The sequence below is a fragment of the Chrysemys picta genome, chromosome 2 (genome assembly GCF_011386835.1).
Source record: "Chrysemys picta bellii isolate R12L10 chromosome 2, ASM1138683v2, whole genome shotgun sequence".
NCBI classification, from domain to species: Eukaryota; Metazoa; Chordata; order Testudines; family Emydidae; genus Chrysemys; species Chrysemys picta.
The window spans coordinates 203,662,139-203,679,893 of record NC_088792.1 but is presented as its reverse complement, the minus strand read 5'-3'; the positions used below and the strand labels follow the sequence as shown (position 1 = coordinate 203,679,893).

The following is a 17,755-nucleotide window of genomic DNA, read 5'->3' as shown; positions in this document are numbered from 1 at the left end:
TAAATATATATACTGATCATCTTTGGAGTAGTTTATGAACAGCTGATGATCAGGTCAGTTTTTATCACTTCTCTCATAGTCATGTAAGGGTTGAAAGCAGAAATAACATTCAACTATGGAAAAACTTCCCTGTGTTATTACATTTAACACTTTTATAATTATTAGCACTACTAATGTGTGGGTAATGAAATATTTATTGGTAGAAGGTTACAGATATTCATGAAAATATTTTTGTACTATCTAGTGCGGGAAATATTCAAGAATACTTTGGATCTGATATCCGCAATTGAGATTACTTTTGAAGGTATTGCTTTCTAAAAAAGAGTTTATCTGAGAGAAACTGGCTAGTTGGAAAGCTGTTATAAGTATGGAGGGTAGAACTTACAGTAGCTGTTTAGTTATTTAGTGAAATACAGAATATTATGCCATGTGCCTGTATGAATGCAGAATGTACTTGTTTTCAGATGAAGAAAAAACAAACTGAACAGACTGACATAATATCAAGGTCTCACTTGTGTAGGTCTTAACTAGGCCCATTCCAGGATAAGAGACACGAACTCAAACAGAATAGGGCTACACTTTGTGCCAACTACAAAAAGTAATAAAATAATTTTAAACTTCCACAATATACACCTACTCTTTTTCAACTTGCATTTACATTCACAAAGATCAAGAAAGTAACAAAATCTATTAGAACAATAACGAGTAACTTAAAACTATGGGTGGTGAAATCCTGGCTCTATTGAAGTCACTAGGGCCAGGATTTCACCATGGCATGTACTATAAGCTTGCTGAACATCAAATGGTTATGTGGCTTCCTCTCCAGGACTCCAGTTTAAGAGACTTTGCTATCCATTGTCCAATGGGTAACAGTAACAGTCTTAAAAGAGAGAAGACTAATTGTCCTCAGTTTCCCACTGCACATAAAAAGTACATTTTCTTGTGGATGGGTTAAGCAGAAATGTAATTATCCTGAGGAAAGGACTGTGTCCTCTAGTGTTGCAGTCCCTTGTAGACAAATAAGGGCTCTTGGCCAACAAGCTCTCTAGTGAATGCTCAGCTCTCCCAGGTTTTGTTCCAGTTGTTGAGTTTCTCTAGATTGCCTTCTAATCCATTGTACAAGGATTTCTTATATACGTCTTACCACATAACCCATTAAGAGTGTTGGTGTGGTTTAAAAAATAATCAGGCTTGAAAATAACCACCACTCACGGTCGTGGAAAAGGCCTTATTTCATAGATTATAGTCAGACTTCTTCAGGAAGATGTCTTACCCCAAATTCCCAATTTTTTTTTTATCCTAGGGATCAAGTACATCATCCTGGCACCTGACAGTCACATGTGTAACAGGTTAAACTTCTAATGCAGGGATCGGCAACCTTTGGCACGCGGCTCGCCAGGGTAAGCACCCTGGTGGGCCGGGCCAGTTTGTTTACCTGCCTCATCCGCAGGTTCAGCCAATTGCGGCTCCCACTGGCCGCGGTTCGCTGCTCCAGGCCAATGGGGGCTGCGGGAAGCGGTGTGGGCCGAGAGATGTGCTGGCTGGGTAGTAGAAACAAAAGTGAAACTGTTTGAGCAGCATATTCCAGAAGTCTTGAGGTCTTTCTGAGTGTAGCCTTCATTGATTTGAGATCTACCATACCATTCTCTCACTAGAAGGGAAAACCTATAATGGCAGCAGGCCTTAAAAGAGACCCAGTTTGGGAATAAGAACCATTCAAGAAATATGTTTGCTGCTGATGTTTTAAAGAAAGTCACACCAGTGAACTGGTGGAAGTCACTTAAGCACTTGGATTCAGAAACTGTTGAAGTGATAATCTCACTTTTAACAGCAGTAGCTTCTTCTGCTGGTGTAGAAAGAATATTTTCTTCGTTTAGACTAATTCATTCCAAATTGAGAAATCGTTTGTGACCTGAAAAAGCAGGAAAGCTTGTTTTTCTTTTCCAGATTATGAACAAACAGGAAAATGAAGGTGAAGACGACTGAGTTAGCTGCAGAAGCCAATATTTTAAGTTTCGCATGTTGACCTGGCTGACATAGTTGACTTAATTTTTTTAAAATATTTCATTTAACTATTTTAGTTAAAAACTATTTTAACAAAAACAAACCTGATTTTAAAAGACTTGAATGTTTAACTAAATTAAAAAATTCATATGCTTGTTTTGTTAAAATGTTATGTTTACTGTTGAAGAAAAAAAATCCGGGATACATAACGTTGTTGTTTTAGTTAAATAAAACAATTTAAATGTTTGTCTGGTGATGTTCTCCTCCTAATGCAGCATAGCAAGAAAATCCTCCAAATATTGATTGACTTGTTGAATTGGATATAGTTCACCTCCTGATAACTTCATAAATATCTGCTTCAATTACCTTTGGTAAATGAAATAACCAAACAATCATTCATTTTCTGATATAGCTGTAAAACTAATCTGAAAAGTTTTTTCAAAATAAATCACTTAAAAATGTATAGTATGTACATTCTAAAAATGAAACTGACATCTATCTCTGAGTTGTGAAGAATATGTACTAAGGTTATAACAACCACCAAGAATGCACTTTTATGTAGAAATCCATGATTAAATAGTCTTCCTGACTAGTGATTTAAATCAAATCCACCCTGAACATCAGCTCTTAAAATGTCATTCTTCCACAGTCTACACAAGCTACCTGCACTGTAAGCTCCAAAGTCTCCTCCCTTCCCATGTGTCCACACCAGTTTAAACCCATGTGAGGATGCAATAGTATAAGAAGCAGAACTGTGGGAACCCAGTGCAAAATGTTACTCTTTTGTCTGGAGATGTTTTGTCCCCTCCTCCACTTCTCTCTTTTCCACCAAACGGTTCAGAACATAAGAATAGCCACACTGGGTCAGACCAATGGTCCATCTAGCCCAGTATCCTGTTTTTCAACAGTGGCCGGTGCCAGATGCTTCAGAGGGAGTGAACAGAACAGCGCAATTTATCTAGTGGTCCATCCCGTCACCCAGTCTCAGTTTCTGGCAGCCAGAGGTTTAGGAAAACCTAGAGCAGAGGTGGGCAAACTACGGCCCGCGGGCCACATCCATACCACGGGACCGTCCTGCCCGGCTGCTGAGCTCTCGGCCGGGGAGGCTAGCCCCCGGCCCCTCCCTTGCTGTTCCCCCTCCCTCACAGCTACTCTGCTGCGTGGGCTCTGTGCTCATGCAGGGCAGCACAGCAGTGTGTGTGGCTCCAGCTGAGAGGCGTGACTCTAGACCTGCTGCTCTGAGCGGCATGGTAAGGGGGCCGGGGGGTTGGATATGGGGCAGTCAGTGGACAGGGAGCAGTTGGATGGGGCAAAGGTTTGGAGGGGGGCAGGGGATGGGGAACGGGGGATTGGATAGGGGGTGCACACACCACCCATCCCATCGCCACTGCCACGCTGCTCAGACAAGTCAGCCCAACAGATGCCACGGGATGCTCTGGCATCTCCACGGGCACTCCAAGGACTTCCGGCTGCTCTGAGCCCCTCATTTTGGCAGAGGAGCTGATACTCCTGTACCCACCCTCTATGGACCCCTTTTCACCCAAGACATCACCACTCCAGAGGACAAACCACTTCTACTGCTGCCAGACCGGCTCCTACTGGTGCCACACCACAACCCACCTGTACCACCAGTTCCCCGGTGCCAGAACTGTCCTTGGAGTCTGAGGAGTTTTCGGAGCCAGAACCCTCATTCTCCCCAATGTCACACCCCAATTCCGACTCACATCCCTGACCACCTTATCCACTGGAATATGATCCAGCAGTAAGGGTCTAGTACCAGTACCCGTGGGGTCCACCGCAACCGCAGGACCCTTCGCCTGGGCTGTACTGGGCACCCGGGGACTCCTACCGCCAATGCTACCCACCTTGCCAGGCATCCTATTACGACTGCCCGGCTCCTCTACCGCCACTGTCTGAGGAAGAGGCAGATGTCCAACCGGTGCCACTGGCTTCACCAGTCCCCATGGCTGCTTCCTCTTCACTGGATGAGGCACTTATTCCTCTCTCCCTTTTTCACAGGATTATTACCGGCAATATCATGACTTGCTGCAGAGGGTAGCAACAAACCTGGGCATCCCATTGGAGGAGGTTCAGGACAAGCAACACCAGCTCCTGGACATTTTCCAACCTCAGGGGCCCTCAAGGGTGTCACTACCTATTAATGAAGTCATCCTTCACCCAGTGTGAGCAGTGTGGCACACCCCTTCCTTCTGTGTCCCCACACGTTAGTGGGCAGGGTGGAGATATTTTGTACCTATTAAAAGGATGGATTTTATTTTTTGCACGTGGCAGCTGAGCAGGCATGCCAGCAAACATAGAAGTCAACCCCTCCAGACCAGGCTGCAAAGTGCATGGATCTGTTGAGGAGGAAAGTATATTCCTCAGCATTACTACAGTTCTGGATTGCAAACTATCAGGCTCTGCTAGACAAGTATGATTTTAATAACTATGCTAAGCTAGCAGAGTTCTGGGATAAACTGCCACCAGACCAACAGCAGCAATATCAGACGCTGGTAGACGAGGGGCACCTGGTTGCCCAAGTGGACCTCCAGGCAGCTGTAGATGTGGCTGACACATCCTCTTGCTCTCACACAACTGGGGTTGTCATGCGCCAGGACTTGTGGCTCTAGTCATCTGGCTTCCCAAGGGAAGTCCAAAGTACAATCGAGGACCTCCCCTTTGGCGAGTACAAACTGTTTCACAGCAAGACAGACTAGTCCCTTCATTCTTGAAAGTCTCCAGGGCCATGCTACAGTTCCTAGGGATATATACCATGGCCCTGCGATTCAGACAACAATGGTAGCAGTTCCATCCATGACCGCATGCGCCCTACCCAGCCTACTACCAATGCCAACAGGAGGCCCCACGTAGGCAGCACTGCTCTCAGTGACCTTGCTTCCCTGCCTCTGCCATGACCACCTCTTCCACCAGCAGCCTCAGTTTTGATGTGATGGTCAAGACCCGCGAACCTCCCCCGTTGCCACCTGCAGATCCTCATGTTGTCTTTGCGGGCTATTTTGGCCTATTTGCCAACAATTGGGGCTGTTGGGTACAGGAGATCATCTACCATGGATACTCCATAGAATTTCTCTCATTTTCCCCGCATCAGCCCCCCACCCCTGGATACCCCCGGGGACCCTTCCCTTCAATGTGTTCTCCAACAAGAAGTGGACTCTCTTCTCCTAAAGGGAGCCACAAAGTAGATCCCACCTCCTAACATGAGATGAGACTTCTACTCTCCATAATTCCTCATCCCTAAGAAGGGCGGATGGTGCTGCCTCATTCTCGACCTTCGGTTGCTGAGCACCTTTATCAGAAAATCCAAATTCCGCATGGTGATGCTGGCATCAATTATCCCATCTCTCCCCCAGGAGGCTTGGCTCACAGTCTCTACATGAAGAATGCCTACTTCCATGTGGACATTCACCCGGCCCGGTGGAAATTTCTACGTTTTCAGGTGGGACACACCACTAGCAATTCTGGGTTCTCCCTTTTGGCATAGCCATGGCTCCACAAGTCTTCATGAAGGTTTTCGCAATAGTAGCAGCACAAATACACCATCTCGGCTACTATCTAGACAACTGGCTCCTTGTCACGCTATCCCAACAAGAACTCACCTCTGCCATCCTCACCCTCTGCACTTTCCTGGGGTCTCTAGGTATTTGCATCAACAAGGAAAAGTCAGTGCTCAGACCTACACAGATGATCCACTTTATTGGAAGCATGGTTCGACTCCATCCATAACAAGGGCTCTTCTTCTGTTGGACCAATTTGCAACACTGACAACCATTATTGCAGATCTGCATTGCAAGCCACGCACCATGGTCCGCCATTGTGTCTCTGTCCTTGAACATATAAACTGCATGTATGTCTGCATATGCGTTGCTTCCAGATGTGGCTCCTCTCCATCTACAGCGCCAGCATGGGCCATATGGAGGCCAGGGTCCTCATTCTCTGAACAGTGCTTACCTCCCTCACATGATGGACTGATCCTACCATTACAATGGATGCCTCCTTTGTGTGTTGGGGAGATCATCTAGATGGTCACGCTGCCCAGGGAGTGTGAATGCACGGGAAAGCAAAATGCATATAAACATGCTAGAACTGTGGGCAGTCAGGTTCGTGTGCCAGGCATTTCTTTCTCTCATCCAGTCCGACCACATTCAATTGCTCTCCAACAACACTACATGAATAAGCAGGGTGGCACCAAGTCTCCCTCCCTCTGTTCTGAGTCTGTCTATCTTTGGAACTGGTGCATCAAGCACTAGGTGATGCTCCAAGCCATATATCTCCCAGGCACCCAAAATGCCCTAGCTGATGCACTCAGCAGGACTCTCTACCTCAACCACGAGTGGGAATTACATGATGCCATGCTTGGATACCTCTTCCATAAATGGGGCACCCCATGGTGGGACCTCTTTGCCACTTGTGAGAACTGCAAACTGCCCCTTTATTGCTCCAGGGGAGCTGTAAGGGAAGACTCGCAGGGTGACTCCCTTCTCCTCCCCTGAACAGAACCTCCACCATGCCTTTCCCCCCATTTCCCCTCCTCCCACAAGCATAGCCCAAGATCCGCCTGGACTGAGCCACCGTGATACTCATAGCCCCATTCTGGCCCTGCCAATTCTGGTTCACAGACCTACACAGACTCTCCATCCACACACCACTCTGCCTCTGAACACTCCCGGACCTCCTCATGCAAGATCGGGACTAGGTCTGACATCCCAAGCTGGGCTAGCTTCACCTCACAGCCTAGTATTTGGATGGGGCTCGGGGATAGACAGGGCATTCTCCACCCCAGTGTAACACATCCCTAACCAGGGCAGGAGAGTATCCACCAGGGCCTGCTACAGAGCTAAATGGAGACACTTCACTGCCATCACCATCCACTGAGTGCTATATCTATACCTATCGTCCTTGACCACCTTCTCAATCTTGCCCATAGCTCTATACGAGTCTATCTGGCAGTACTCAGTGTCTTTTTCTCCCCCGTGGACAGCGCCTCTGTGTTTTTACACACCCTACCACCATCCGTTTCATGAAGAGTTTACTCAGTACCTTCCCACCAGTACTCAAGCTCACACCCTGTGGGACCTTAATCTCATTCTCTCTGCCCTCACAAAGCCACCCTTTGAGCCACTGGCAACATGCTCCCTCTTCCAGCTCTCCATGCAGGTGACATTCTTGGTAGCCATTATCTCAGATAGACAGGTCAGTGAACTGGCGGCCATGATGGCAAACCCCCCTTACACCATGTTTCACCAGAATAAATGTTCCTTATGGTTACACCTAAATTCTTCCCAAAAATAGTGTTGAAGTTCCATCTAAATCAATGCATCTACCTATCTGTGTTCTGTCCCAAACCACACACCTCCCACATGGATAGGATCCTGCACTCCCAAGATGTCCGCTGTGCACTGGCATTCTACCTCCACCTGACTCGCTCATTTTGCACATTGCCAAAACTATTTGTGGCTATTGCCAACTGATCCCAGGGCCAAACTCTCTCCTCCCAATGAATCCCCAAATGGGTCTCTGGGTGGATCCATTAATGCTACAGACAATCCAATGTACCTCTGCCTGATAGAGCCACAGTGCACTCCATGCAAGCGCAAGCAGCTACATCAGCCTGCCTCGCTGTCGTCTCGTGGCAAGACATCTGTCATACAACAACCTGGCACTCCGTCCACATCCCACAATGCCATCGCACAACTAGTGGCTACGGACTTTTGTGGGTCAAGCTGTACTGCCGATTGCACTTCCTATTGCATCCTCGCACCCACCTCTGCACTGATCACTGCTCGTTAATCACTCACGTATGGAATACATATAGGGACCATGACTCGAAGAAAAAGAGATTACTTATCTGCAACTGGAGGTTCTTTGAGCTGTGTGTTCCCAATTTGTATTCTAATACCCACCCTCCATCCCCTCTGCTGTGGACTGGACTGCACAACAATAAGGGACACTGGAGAGGTGTCGACCCGCAAGACCTATTATACCCTCAGCTTTGAGCATGCACTACGCACATGTGGGTCTATGGCTACTGCTAAGAAACAGTACTTCTGGACTTAGGTGCATGGCGCGCGTGCGCACCCATGGGTGGAATACAAACAGGGACCACACATCTTGAAGAATCTCCAGTTACAGATAACTAAGCCCCTCTTCCCTATTCACACCATTCATGATTTATACACTTCTATCCTATCTCCCCCTCCCGCCTCTCTTTTCTGAGCTGAACAGTCTCAGTCCGTTTAATCTCTCTTCATCTCAAAGCTGTTCCACACCCTTACTCCTTTCTGTTGCCCTGCTTTGTACTTTTTCCAATTCAGTGTAACTCTTTTGAGACGGGCGACCAGCGCAGCACAAGGCGTTCAAGGTGAATTTCCACCCCAACCATGCAGAGAGTCAGTCCAGTGTTCAAATGTGGAGCTGCTGCCACATCTGGGCCTCAGGGGCCCGTCTGCTGCAGAGGTGAAAAGTTTGGCAACTGTGGCAAACTCACCCGCTAAATGGTCCCGGTTTGGAGCTGGTGAGGAAGGTGGAGCAGGCCCGTCCCCTCCCTGGGGCTCCTTGGATGGGACCAAGGGGGCCTAGGCGGAGCGATGCAAGCGGGCGGGGGCACCCTGGTTCCCCCAGGGTGTGAGTGTGAGGGGGGGAGTCAGCCCCTCCCTCAGGCCGGGCAGAGCGGGGGAGGGTCCTGTCCCTTGACGGTGCCCCTAGGCGGGGCGCTGCCGGGCCCTGTGTGAGCGGCGCGACGCGCGGGCCGCCTCCTCGCTGCGTGCGGCCGAGGCGAAGGAAGCCGCGGGCTGCAGAGCGCGGCCGCTGCCGCCGCCTCTCGAGCAGCCGGAGCGCTAGGCACAGGGGGGCTGCCCAGCCCGCGACGCCTTGGGGTAAGAGACCTGCCGGCTGCCGGCAGGGGGGCCGCTGCGAGCCGGGACGGAGGCATTGGGGCGCCAGGGGCCGGGCAGAGAGAGGGGCAGCCGGGCTAGGAGATCGGGGGGCTCCGGTGCCGGGAAGGGGGAGCGGGGCGGTGGGCGTGGAGTCTGTGGCTCTTTCAGGAGCTCCGGCTCGCTCCTCTGATTCGAAGCGAACTGCTGCCTTTGTAGACAGGCTAGACACTCCCAGGCATGGGGCGCTGGTCTGCACTGGGGAGGCCACTGCTGCCTTTTAACGGCGCTTTGGAAACACTCCCGGCCCGGCCAGCGGCGAAACACCGCCTGGCACACGCTCCCGGGAAAGGCGGGTGGGGATTGGCCGGGGAGTTGTTGCTGTTTCTTGGCTCTGCCTGTGGCTGTGGTTGGTGCGGCTGCCTCCCCCCACGCCGCCCTGCAGGGGTGCTGGGGGCGCTGCCCCTCCTGGCTTGAAGTGGTTTCCATCAAATGCGGGGTTTGCAGGTTGGTGCAATGGCTCTCAGCATCCCCGCCAGACACATTGTTCCAGCGCCCCTGCCCCAGAGAAGGTTGGGAAAGTATCGGGATAAAACATTTTGTGCTTGTTTTTTCCCCCTGTCGCCAGCCGTCGGGAGGCCTGTGCCAGGGCCATCTTTGGTAGGAAAATGGTGACTCGGTTAGAAGGGCAGGGTGTGTGGATGAGCTCGGACTGTTATTTGGAGTATTAAGTCAATTCCGAGTGTTTTGTGAGCAGTTAGCACATGAGTTGGTAGAAAAACGTTTAGGGGAAATGGTTGCATTGCAAAAAAAAAAAAATAAATAAAAACAAACAAAAAACCCCAACCTTCTATGCATATTTTACGTTATTTGGGAGATCAAGTTCAAGTTGGCATCAGATATATTTGTGAGTTGTTTCTGTACAGTCATTTACTTGAAGACTACCGAGCCACCCAGGACAAAATGAATCTCTGAGGAACAGAGACCTCAGTCTTTTTTCTGTTTATGGAACCAAATGATACGAAATACAGACCACCGCAACCCCAGCCATTGCAAAGAGCAAGAGCAGTGTAGATAGTGAAGGGGACTGCTCTGCTAGGTGCTGTACAAAAACAGAACAAAAAAGAGGTTGTCCCAAAGAGATTACAGTTCAAGTACCTTGCTCCTCATTTCTCCACATCATTCCTACCAATCATGTGTTGGTCCAGACCCATGCAAAGAGAGAGATCTACTCCTTTGCTGCCGTAGCAGATGTTTGTGCAGGGAAAGGGAGTTAATCATCAGTGCTCATGGTGGGCCTTTCAGAGGTATTTTTCTCCCCTTGTTTAGATTAGAAAAAATGGGCATTTAGGATGGACTTAACTAACACATGCTTTGGCTAACTCGATCACCTGAAATCAACTAAAGGTGTTGACTGCCTTTCATAGTGTAGATACAAGGTGAGTAACTAGTGTTAGTTAAGCCAGACTTAAATTTGACCTTCCAAGTCAAGCTGTAGTGTGCAGTTTAGGAAGTGAGTAACTGGGAATGAGCCAACTGAATTATGAAGGGTTAAACAACAGGGATAGGTAGCAGGCAGAAACTGAATGTAGGTAAGGAATGAAGACAGCCAGTGAGAAAGTTTTGAGGGCAAGCAGAAAATGGGGTGTAGTGAAAATGTAGATTGAAAGGACAAGTGGCAACTAAGAATAAGCAGTGAAGCATGGAAATTGTTAGCCACTCACCCCACAACACACATCTGTATTAAATTATTAAGATAACTCCATTGCAGTGTATTCATATTAGTGACATCTATCCAGTTGTGTATTCAGAAGCCCTTTGCTATATAATGACTAAATCCAGATTGATGGCATTGAAACAATTTGGTGCTGTGTTAAAACATATCTTTATTCACTAATCTATCAGAGCTTCTCCTTTGTAAAGTAAGTACTTGTTTACTTACCATATATTTATTTTAATTCCTGCCATTTTTATTAAGATATTTATTGTTAAATCTAGATTATAATTTATGATACATAAAGCTTGATGTTTTATGTCAAAACATTATTATGTAAACAGTGAAAGTAAATGGCTCTTGATTGTGTGAAAGATCCTCTGTTCTTTGTATATGCCCCTGGAATGAATAGGGGAAGTCCACCAAAACTCTGGATACAAATAATGCTTTTTTTTTTAAATAACTATGAATTTTAAATGATATTCTATATTTAAATCATTTTTATTTATATATTGATATTTATTTAATTTCTTCCCATTTTATAGTGTTAAATTGCTCGAGTGGATATGTTGTACTTGGGGTTTTTTAATTAGTTTCCTAACTGCTAGTAGAATTTTAGTTTACATAGAATTGTTTTTCTACTAAAAGATTCATAAATGCTGAACAAGACAAATCCAGGGCCTCATTAAGATCTTTACCATAAGAACAATACAAGCTCATTCTAAGCTCCTTGTTATGTATTTGTACAGTGCCTGCCAGAATGATGTCCTAGTTTATGATTGGGGTCCATAAACTATTTTGATAACATAAATATTGAAGTCAAACACGTAGTATTTGCAAAACCATATCATCTATGATATACTGAACTTCCAGAAGTGAAGGAAGTTGAAATTCTTTGACCAAGCTATATTCCTCCAATTTTAGGTGCACGTGTCTCATTGACTCCAGTCATTTATGTGCTTTTGAAAAATCCCACCTTCAAGTGTTTAAGGTACAGGTTTAGGAACCTAACTTTAGGCTCCTTTTTTTTGAAATGTTGGCATATATGTATTGTTAATGTATTGAAAGTCTAAACATCTTATTGTTAACACTGAAGCGGTTTTGTTTTGAAGTGATAAAGATTTCATGCCACTAAGAAGTTTTTAGTAAAAATACAATTTTAGCTTTTGATGCTATGCACACCTGTGTACATACTTTAAGTGTATTTGTGTGAGAAAAGTAACATAGCTGGTTTTAGGGTCTCCAGGATCAGGGCCTTAATTTTAATACTTCGAAAACATTTTTTTTGCATACAGCAGATTTATAACATTCAAATAAGATTCCCTAATCAGTAGTGGCAATTAAGAAAACCCACATGCTAATATTTTAATTTATTATAAAGTTTAATGTTGCAGCAGCATAACTTCACATTGATTTCACAATTTTCAATTTGATTTAAATCACTCTACCCTGCAAAGCCCTTAAAATTGGTTTAAAGGAATTACATGAGAAAAACAAAAAGGATTTGGCTTCCACTCCAGCAAATACAGTATTTTCAGTTGCTTTTTCTTATTTCAGTGCTGCTTGGAGATTCCAGAAATTGACTGCCTGCAGGAAATCATGAGGTCACAGTACGTCACAGTGCCTATAGTAACTATCCTGCTGTTCTTATTATGGATTCCACCATCAATGGGCTGCAATAAGGCTCTCTGTGCTAGTGATGTCAGTAAATGTCTGATACAGGTATTTCCTTTCTTTACCCTAAAGACTTAGTTTCAGAATTTGTTTTTAAGTCTTTCAAATAGATTCAGTGATTTAAATAGACAATATCCAATGATACTGAAATATGCTGAAATAAAAAACAAACTTTATTTTGCTTAGCTGCTTATTAGTACTTTGAACGGCAGCTGAATCCTCATTCTCTTTGTAAGCAAGTGTATTTCTATGACATATTTTCTCTATTTTTATTGCTAAGAATGGTTTCATGAAAACATTAATTCCAAATTTAAAAACCAACACAAAACAAGAGTTCATTTGACTCCTGTACGTTCTAAAGCAGATGAAGGTGGATTCCTTTGTTTGTGACATAAGAGGTGTGGTTTGTATTTTTTCTGATATCTGTTCTGCTAACAAAAGATTTTAATTTCATCTGGGTTATAACAGATACCAGTCACGCTTTTAATAATGTTAGTAGGAAAGGAGAGAACTACAGAAAACCTACATCAGCATTTAGTTTGCTTCTTTAAATTAGGATGCTTTCAGTGTTTTCCATGAGGCTCCTAAAGCTCTTTAAAACTGTCTCATGTAGACATGGAAACTTCTTAGGGTTTCTAGATGCATAAGGAAATCTTTAAATTTTGCTTTGTGGCAGCTGGAAATGATGGCCAAGAATTCTTAATGTGCACCTCAGCTCAGGATGATGTACTGGCGTCAGAAATTGCAGGCAGTGGAGCACGATGCTTTTTACAATTAACCTCAGGTTTTAGATGAGTGAAGTTAGGAAATGAGGGAGAGGAGAGAAAATGTCATGTCTGCAATGTATTTTGTCTGCTTACTTAAAGTATGCTGTAGTCTTAAAAGTGACTAAAAACAACATCAAGAGTTTCCATGTTTGTTTAATTGACTTCCATATAAAATTTGCACAGTTTACAAATAAAAACCTTTGCCAAACATGCATGTTCATACTGGGATCTGAAAACCAAACTGTTTTTTTTGGCTCCTGCATTGCCTCTAGTACTGTAAGTTGCTGCATCTGGAAACTAGTTAATAATTCTGTGAATAATGGATGAGCTAGAAAAGTGCTAACAGGAGTGGGGTTTGGTTTTGTTTAAAGTAAAAAAGTTACTTTTGCTAGTAAAGCTACCAGATGGGACTCGGTGCCTACAGAGAACTGATGTGTTGTAAGAATCATTTTTATTGTCTCATTTCTGAGTAAAACTGCACTTGAAACCTCTTTAAAAGGAATATACCAATTATAACTTTAAAATGTACAGTGCATTTGAAATCTAACTAGTTACTGTAAAGTTCTCTAACAACTTATTTGTTTTGGTAATAATTGGTAGGGTAAAACAGTTTAAAATGCCTAATTAGTAAATGTCCGGATACTCAGAGGCATTGAGCACTTACACCTCTTACTGATGGTGATTGGAGTTGTGGGTGCTTAGCATCCCTGAAAATAGAACCATGAAATTGGAAGAACTTCAGTTTTAAAGACTTGTGACTTAGAGAACCATAGCAAATGCTTATGTGCATTGTCTTGAATTGACCTTGTCATCTACTGAGATGGATCTAATTTTAAAAAGTTTACATTTCATAGTTTGTAATGCTTTCTTAGGCCTTGTGCAAATTGTGGATATGCATGAGTTACAGTAACTCCTCACTTAATGTTGTAGTTATGTTCCTGAAAAATGCGACTTTAAGCAAAACGATGTTAAGCGAATCCAATTTCCCCATAAGATTTAATGTAAATGAGGGGGTTAGGCTCCAGGGAATTTTGTTTCACCAGACAAAAGTCTCTCTCTCTCTCTCTCTCTCTCTCTCTCTCTCTCTCTATATATATATATATATATATATAGAGAGAGAGAGAGAGAGAGAGAGAGAGAGAGAGACACACACACACAGTATAAGTTTTAAACAAACAATTTAACACAAGGTGATGATGATTGTGAAGCTTGGTTGAGTGGAGGAGTCAGAGGGTGGGATATTTCCCAGAGAATGCCTTACTGCTAAATGATGAACTAGCAATTGGTTGAGCCCTCAAGGGTTAACTCTCTCACTCTACAAGGCAGCAGGAATGGAGAGAGGGCAGACAGCATCGCAGACAGAGACACACACTATGTGTGTGTGTGTGTGTGTGTGTGTGAGAGAGAGAGAGAGAGATGCGCATTTCCCCTTTAAGTACACTGCTTTGTTAATTAGATCAGCTTGCTGAGACCAGCTGCTACCAGCAAGCTCCCTCCGTTGTGTGTCCTCCCTGCTCTATGGAAGATGGGGTAAGCGGGGTGCAGGAGCAGCGGGGAGGGGGACACCCTGACATTAGCCTCCCTCTTCCCCCTCTCCTCCCCACACAGCAAGCAGGAGTCTCGGGGAGCAGCTCCAAGGCAGAGGGCAGGAGCAGCACATGGCATTGGGGAAAGGGACAGCTGCAATTGCTAGCCTGCTGGGCAGCTGCTGCACAGGGAATTTAGGGGAGCGGGCAGGGGTGAAAGTAGAAATAGGGACTTACTGGTATGGGGCTGGGTTGGGGCCGGCTCTGGCCCCCGGAAGGGGCAGGGATGGGGGGTCAGAGCTAGCCCCGGCCCGCCCTGTACCGGTAAGTGCCCTCCCCCTCCCCCTCTGGGGTAACAGCCCAAGGCTCGGCCGCTGCTACCGCCCTGGGCCCTTTAAACTGCTGCCGGAGCCCCCGGCTGCCGCTGCTACCCCAGGGCTCCGGCAGCAGGGCTCTGGCGGCAATTTAAAGGGCCTGGGGCTCCAGCTGCTGCTGGGAGCCGCAGGCCCTTTAAATTGCCGCCTGGGGAAGCCGGGCCACCCCGGTACGGCGCATCGACTCTTGCCGGTACGCTGTACCGGGGTATACTGGCTTGCTTTAACCTCTGGGAGCAGGGAGCTGATAGGGGGGCTGCCGGTCCACCCTGGTTCCAATCCCCCACCAGCTAGCTGTAATGGGCTGCTCTTCCTGCAAGCAGTGGACAAAGCAGGCGGCTGCCAAAGGACGTTAGAAGGGAGCATTGCCCAACTTTAAACGAGCATGTTCCCTAATTGATCAGCAATGTAACAATGAAACAATATTAACCGGGACGACTTTAAGTGAGGAGTTACTGTACAGCGATTGGTGTAGCTATGTTCTCCAGCCCAGAGAGGCCTAGTTGCTGTTTGCACTAGTGGAGGTTAGCCCTGCTTGAAATAGGGTTAAGCTCCCCCTGTACAAATAGCAGCTGTGCCTTTCTGCACTAGAGTTAGCACCGGTGCAGCTACAATGGTGGGTATTCAGAGCAAATTCCAAGTCTAGACAAGGCCTAATATTAGAAAATAAAGACTTTTTCCCCCTTCCTGTTGTCCATTTAAGTTGTCAAACACTGATTCCTCCCTCTCAAGCATTCATCTGGTTTTAATGGAGTACATAGGGATACTGTTGAGCTTTAGAGGCCCAACATTTAACCTACCTTTATGTTGCTTTTAAATTCATATGGTCAGCTCTATCCCTTTAAAATTGCTCCCCAAAATGAAGAATGCAAAATATGTGCAATTGTGCTGAGACCCTACAGTAATTTAGGGTGTCTCTACAACTGAGGAATACGTGAGCTGTTCATCTACTCTGCTTTCGTCTTATGAACAGGAATGATGTGCTTCAGTATCAGGCAGGAAGAGTGAAGGGATAACTTAGGTGCAAACATAAAACAGCTCATGAATAGAATAACTCTTAAAGTCTTGACTGTCCCTCTAAAGCATCATATCATCTTTTATTTGCTTCTATGCTTCCGCAGCACCAGCACTTAAGATATTAGCATAGCTCTGGGACTAGTGTTTGAATGTTAAGCGAGATATGTATTATTTCTGACTGAGTCCTGAGTCTAAGAGTTGGGATGGTGGTGGTTGTAACTTTACTTTTTTTTAAAATTTTTTTGGTAATGGAATTGTGAACTTAAATAAGTAAAACTACTAGATATTGAATCTGGAATATAAAGGATTTTCCCTATCAAAGTAGGTAAAACTTGTGGTCTGGAATATGGATAATGTCTCTTTAATATTACTGGGGTACTGCTGCAGCATGTGAATATTTGTCATTTTAAAATGTTCAAATACTGAGGCCACCTGGACTGAAGAAATACTGAAAAAAACACATGTTCTCTCTCATATGTAGCACATAGTTATGTAAATATTTTTGCCAGCATGGCTGGAAGGCAATACAGTCATTACTACCACTCCTTACAAGCTGCAGTGCTTAAGGGTGGTCCTGACATAAATATTTATTTTGTTAGAACCATAACAGAAAAGAGCATGAGATCAACAACTTCATATTCATAAAGCTTTTCTTGTATATTTCAAGTACAGTTGCTTCATTTGTGCCCTTGGTTTGCTGGCTAGAATTTTGTATCCCTTTAGTCTTTCCTCTAAACAAACATTATAATAAATTAACTTGGGACTTATATCTTAAATGTTTACAAGCCACAAAGATTTAACAGTCTTGTATCTGAGGAGTTGAGGGTTAGCTTTTGTGTGTGCGTATGTGTGTGCAGGGCTGTTTTGTTTTTTAAGAAAATAAGCAGTGTAAGACTATAAAGCTAGATATCTGCAGTCATGCATGTACCTTAGTTAGCCAGCTTTTACCCATTACTGGAAGATCCTTCCCATGTTGATGAAATTTTAGTAGAGTCAGCAATTGAAGTCATAGGATGCTAAAGCAAACAGCTTCTTTTTCAGGGAGTGGGAGTTCAGTCCATATGCTTTACAGGTGTACCTAAAAATAAATGAATAAATAACAAATTAGCTGTCAGTTCGTGGATGATGGTTCTCTGCCTCTGTGCTCAGAGTGAGACATGCTAGGTGGCTTGTGTCCCTTTGAACAGGTGTGTGCAGTCCCTATGAGCCCTTTTGTGGCCTGGTGTGGCACTGCAGGTGTGCCCACCTTCATTTCCCGTGATGGGGCAGCAATAGTTTTGCTCTAAAAGCCTGGGTCAAGGAGAAGCCAGCACACATGAACAAAGTAACTTATCCCCTCTTTTATTTCAATTGCAAAGAAACCCCCTATGTTAATGCAAAGGTAAGGGTTGCTTTGTGGTATGTCATCCCTTTGCAGAAAGTTGAGTTGAGCGAAATTCAAACACAGTTTGCAGTTGCCTATGCAACTTCTGCTCTGCCAACCCCTTACCTTAGTCCATCCTGTGCTTTGCTGCACATTGGGCTACCCACATTTGCCATCCTTGCCTGTCAACTGCCCTTTTCTCCAAATCTTCCCATTTCATGTTGAGGTGCTTGATGTCATTCAGAACGGTTTGTTTCCATGTTATTCGCGGTCTTCCTCTCTTTCTTCTTGCGTCTTCTGGCTTCCATTCAAGGGTGATATTTGGTAAGTGTTCTTTTTCCATTCTGAGCACATGTCCCAGCCACTGATGTCTTTTTTTGTAGATTATTTGTGAGAGGTTGCCTTGTCTGACTTCTTCATTCGTCT

The 17,755-nt window shown here is 45.1% G+C and overlaps 1 protein-coding gene and 1 long non-coding RNA gene across 8 annotated transcripts in view; one reads left to right on the top strand and one right to left on the bottom strand.

Moving 5' to 3' along the window:
- The window catches only part of LOC122172475 (uncharacterized), a 112,186-nt gene extending 103,539 nt beyond the window's left edge, over positions 1 to 8,647 (bottom strand). For all 3 annotated transcript variants that reach the window (XR_010597991.1, XR_010597992.1, XR_010597990.1), the window contains exon 1: positions 8,510 to 8,647. This is a non-coding gene — a long non-coding RNA (uncharacterized LOC122172475). The remainder of the gene's footprint in view (positions 1 to 8,509) is intronic.
- TWSG1 (twisted gastrulation BMP signaling modulator 1) overlaps positions 8,319 to 17,755 on the top strand; it is a 52,611-nt gene continuing 43,174 nt past the window's right edge. Inside the window, exons 1-3 of one of the 5 annotated variants that reach the window (XM_042843288.2) lie at positions 8,759 to 8,897; positions 11,533 to 11,599; positions 12,166 to 12,330. In XM_042843288.2, the coding sequence (XP_042699222.1) occupies positions 12,208 to 12,330 (123 nt within the window). In that variant the 5' untranslated portion in view covers positions 8,759 to 8,897; positions 11,533 to 11,599; positions 12,166 to 12,207. Of the gene's footprint in view, positions 8,384 to 8,758; positions 8,898 to 9,114; positions 9,402 to 10,476; positions 10,817 to 11,532; positions 11,600 to 12,165; positions 12,331 to 17,755 lie in introns of those variants that run through there. The other 4 variants (XM_065582057.1, XM_042843292.2, XM_005282649.4 and 1 more) reach the window with 4 other exon arrangements.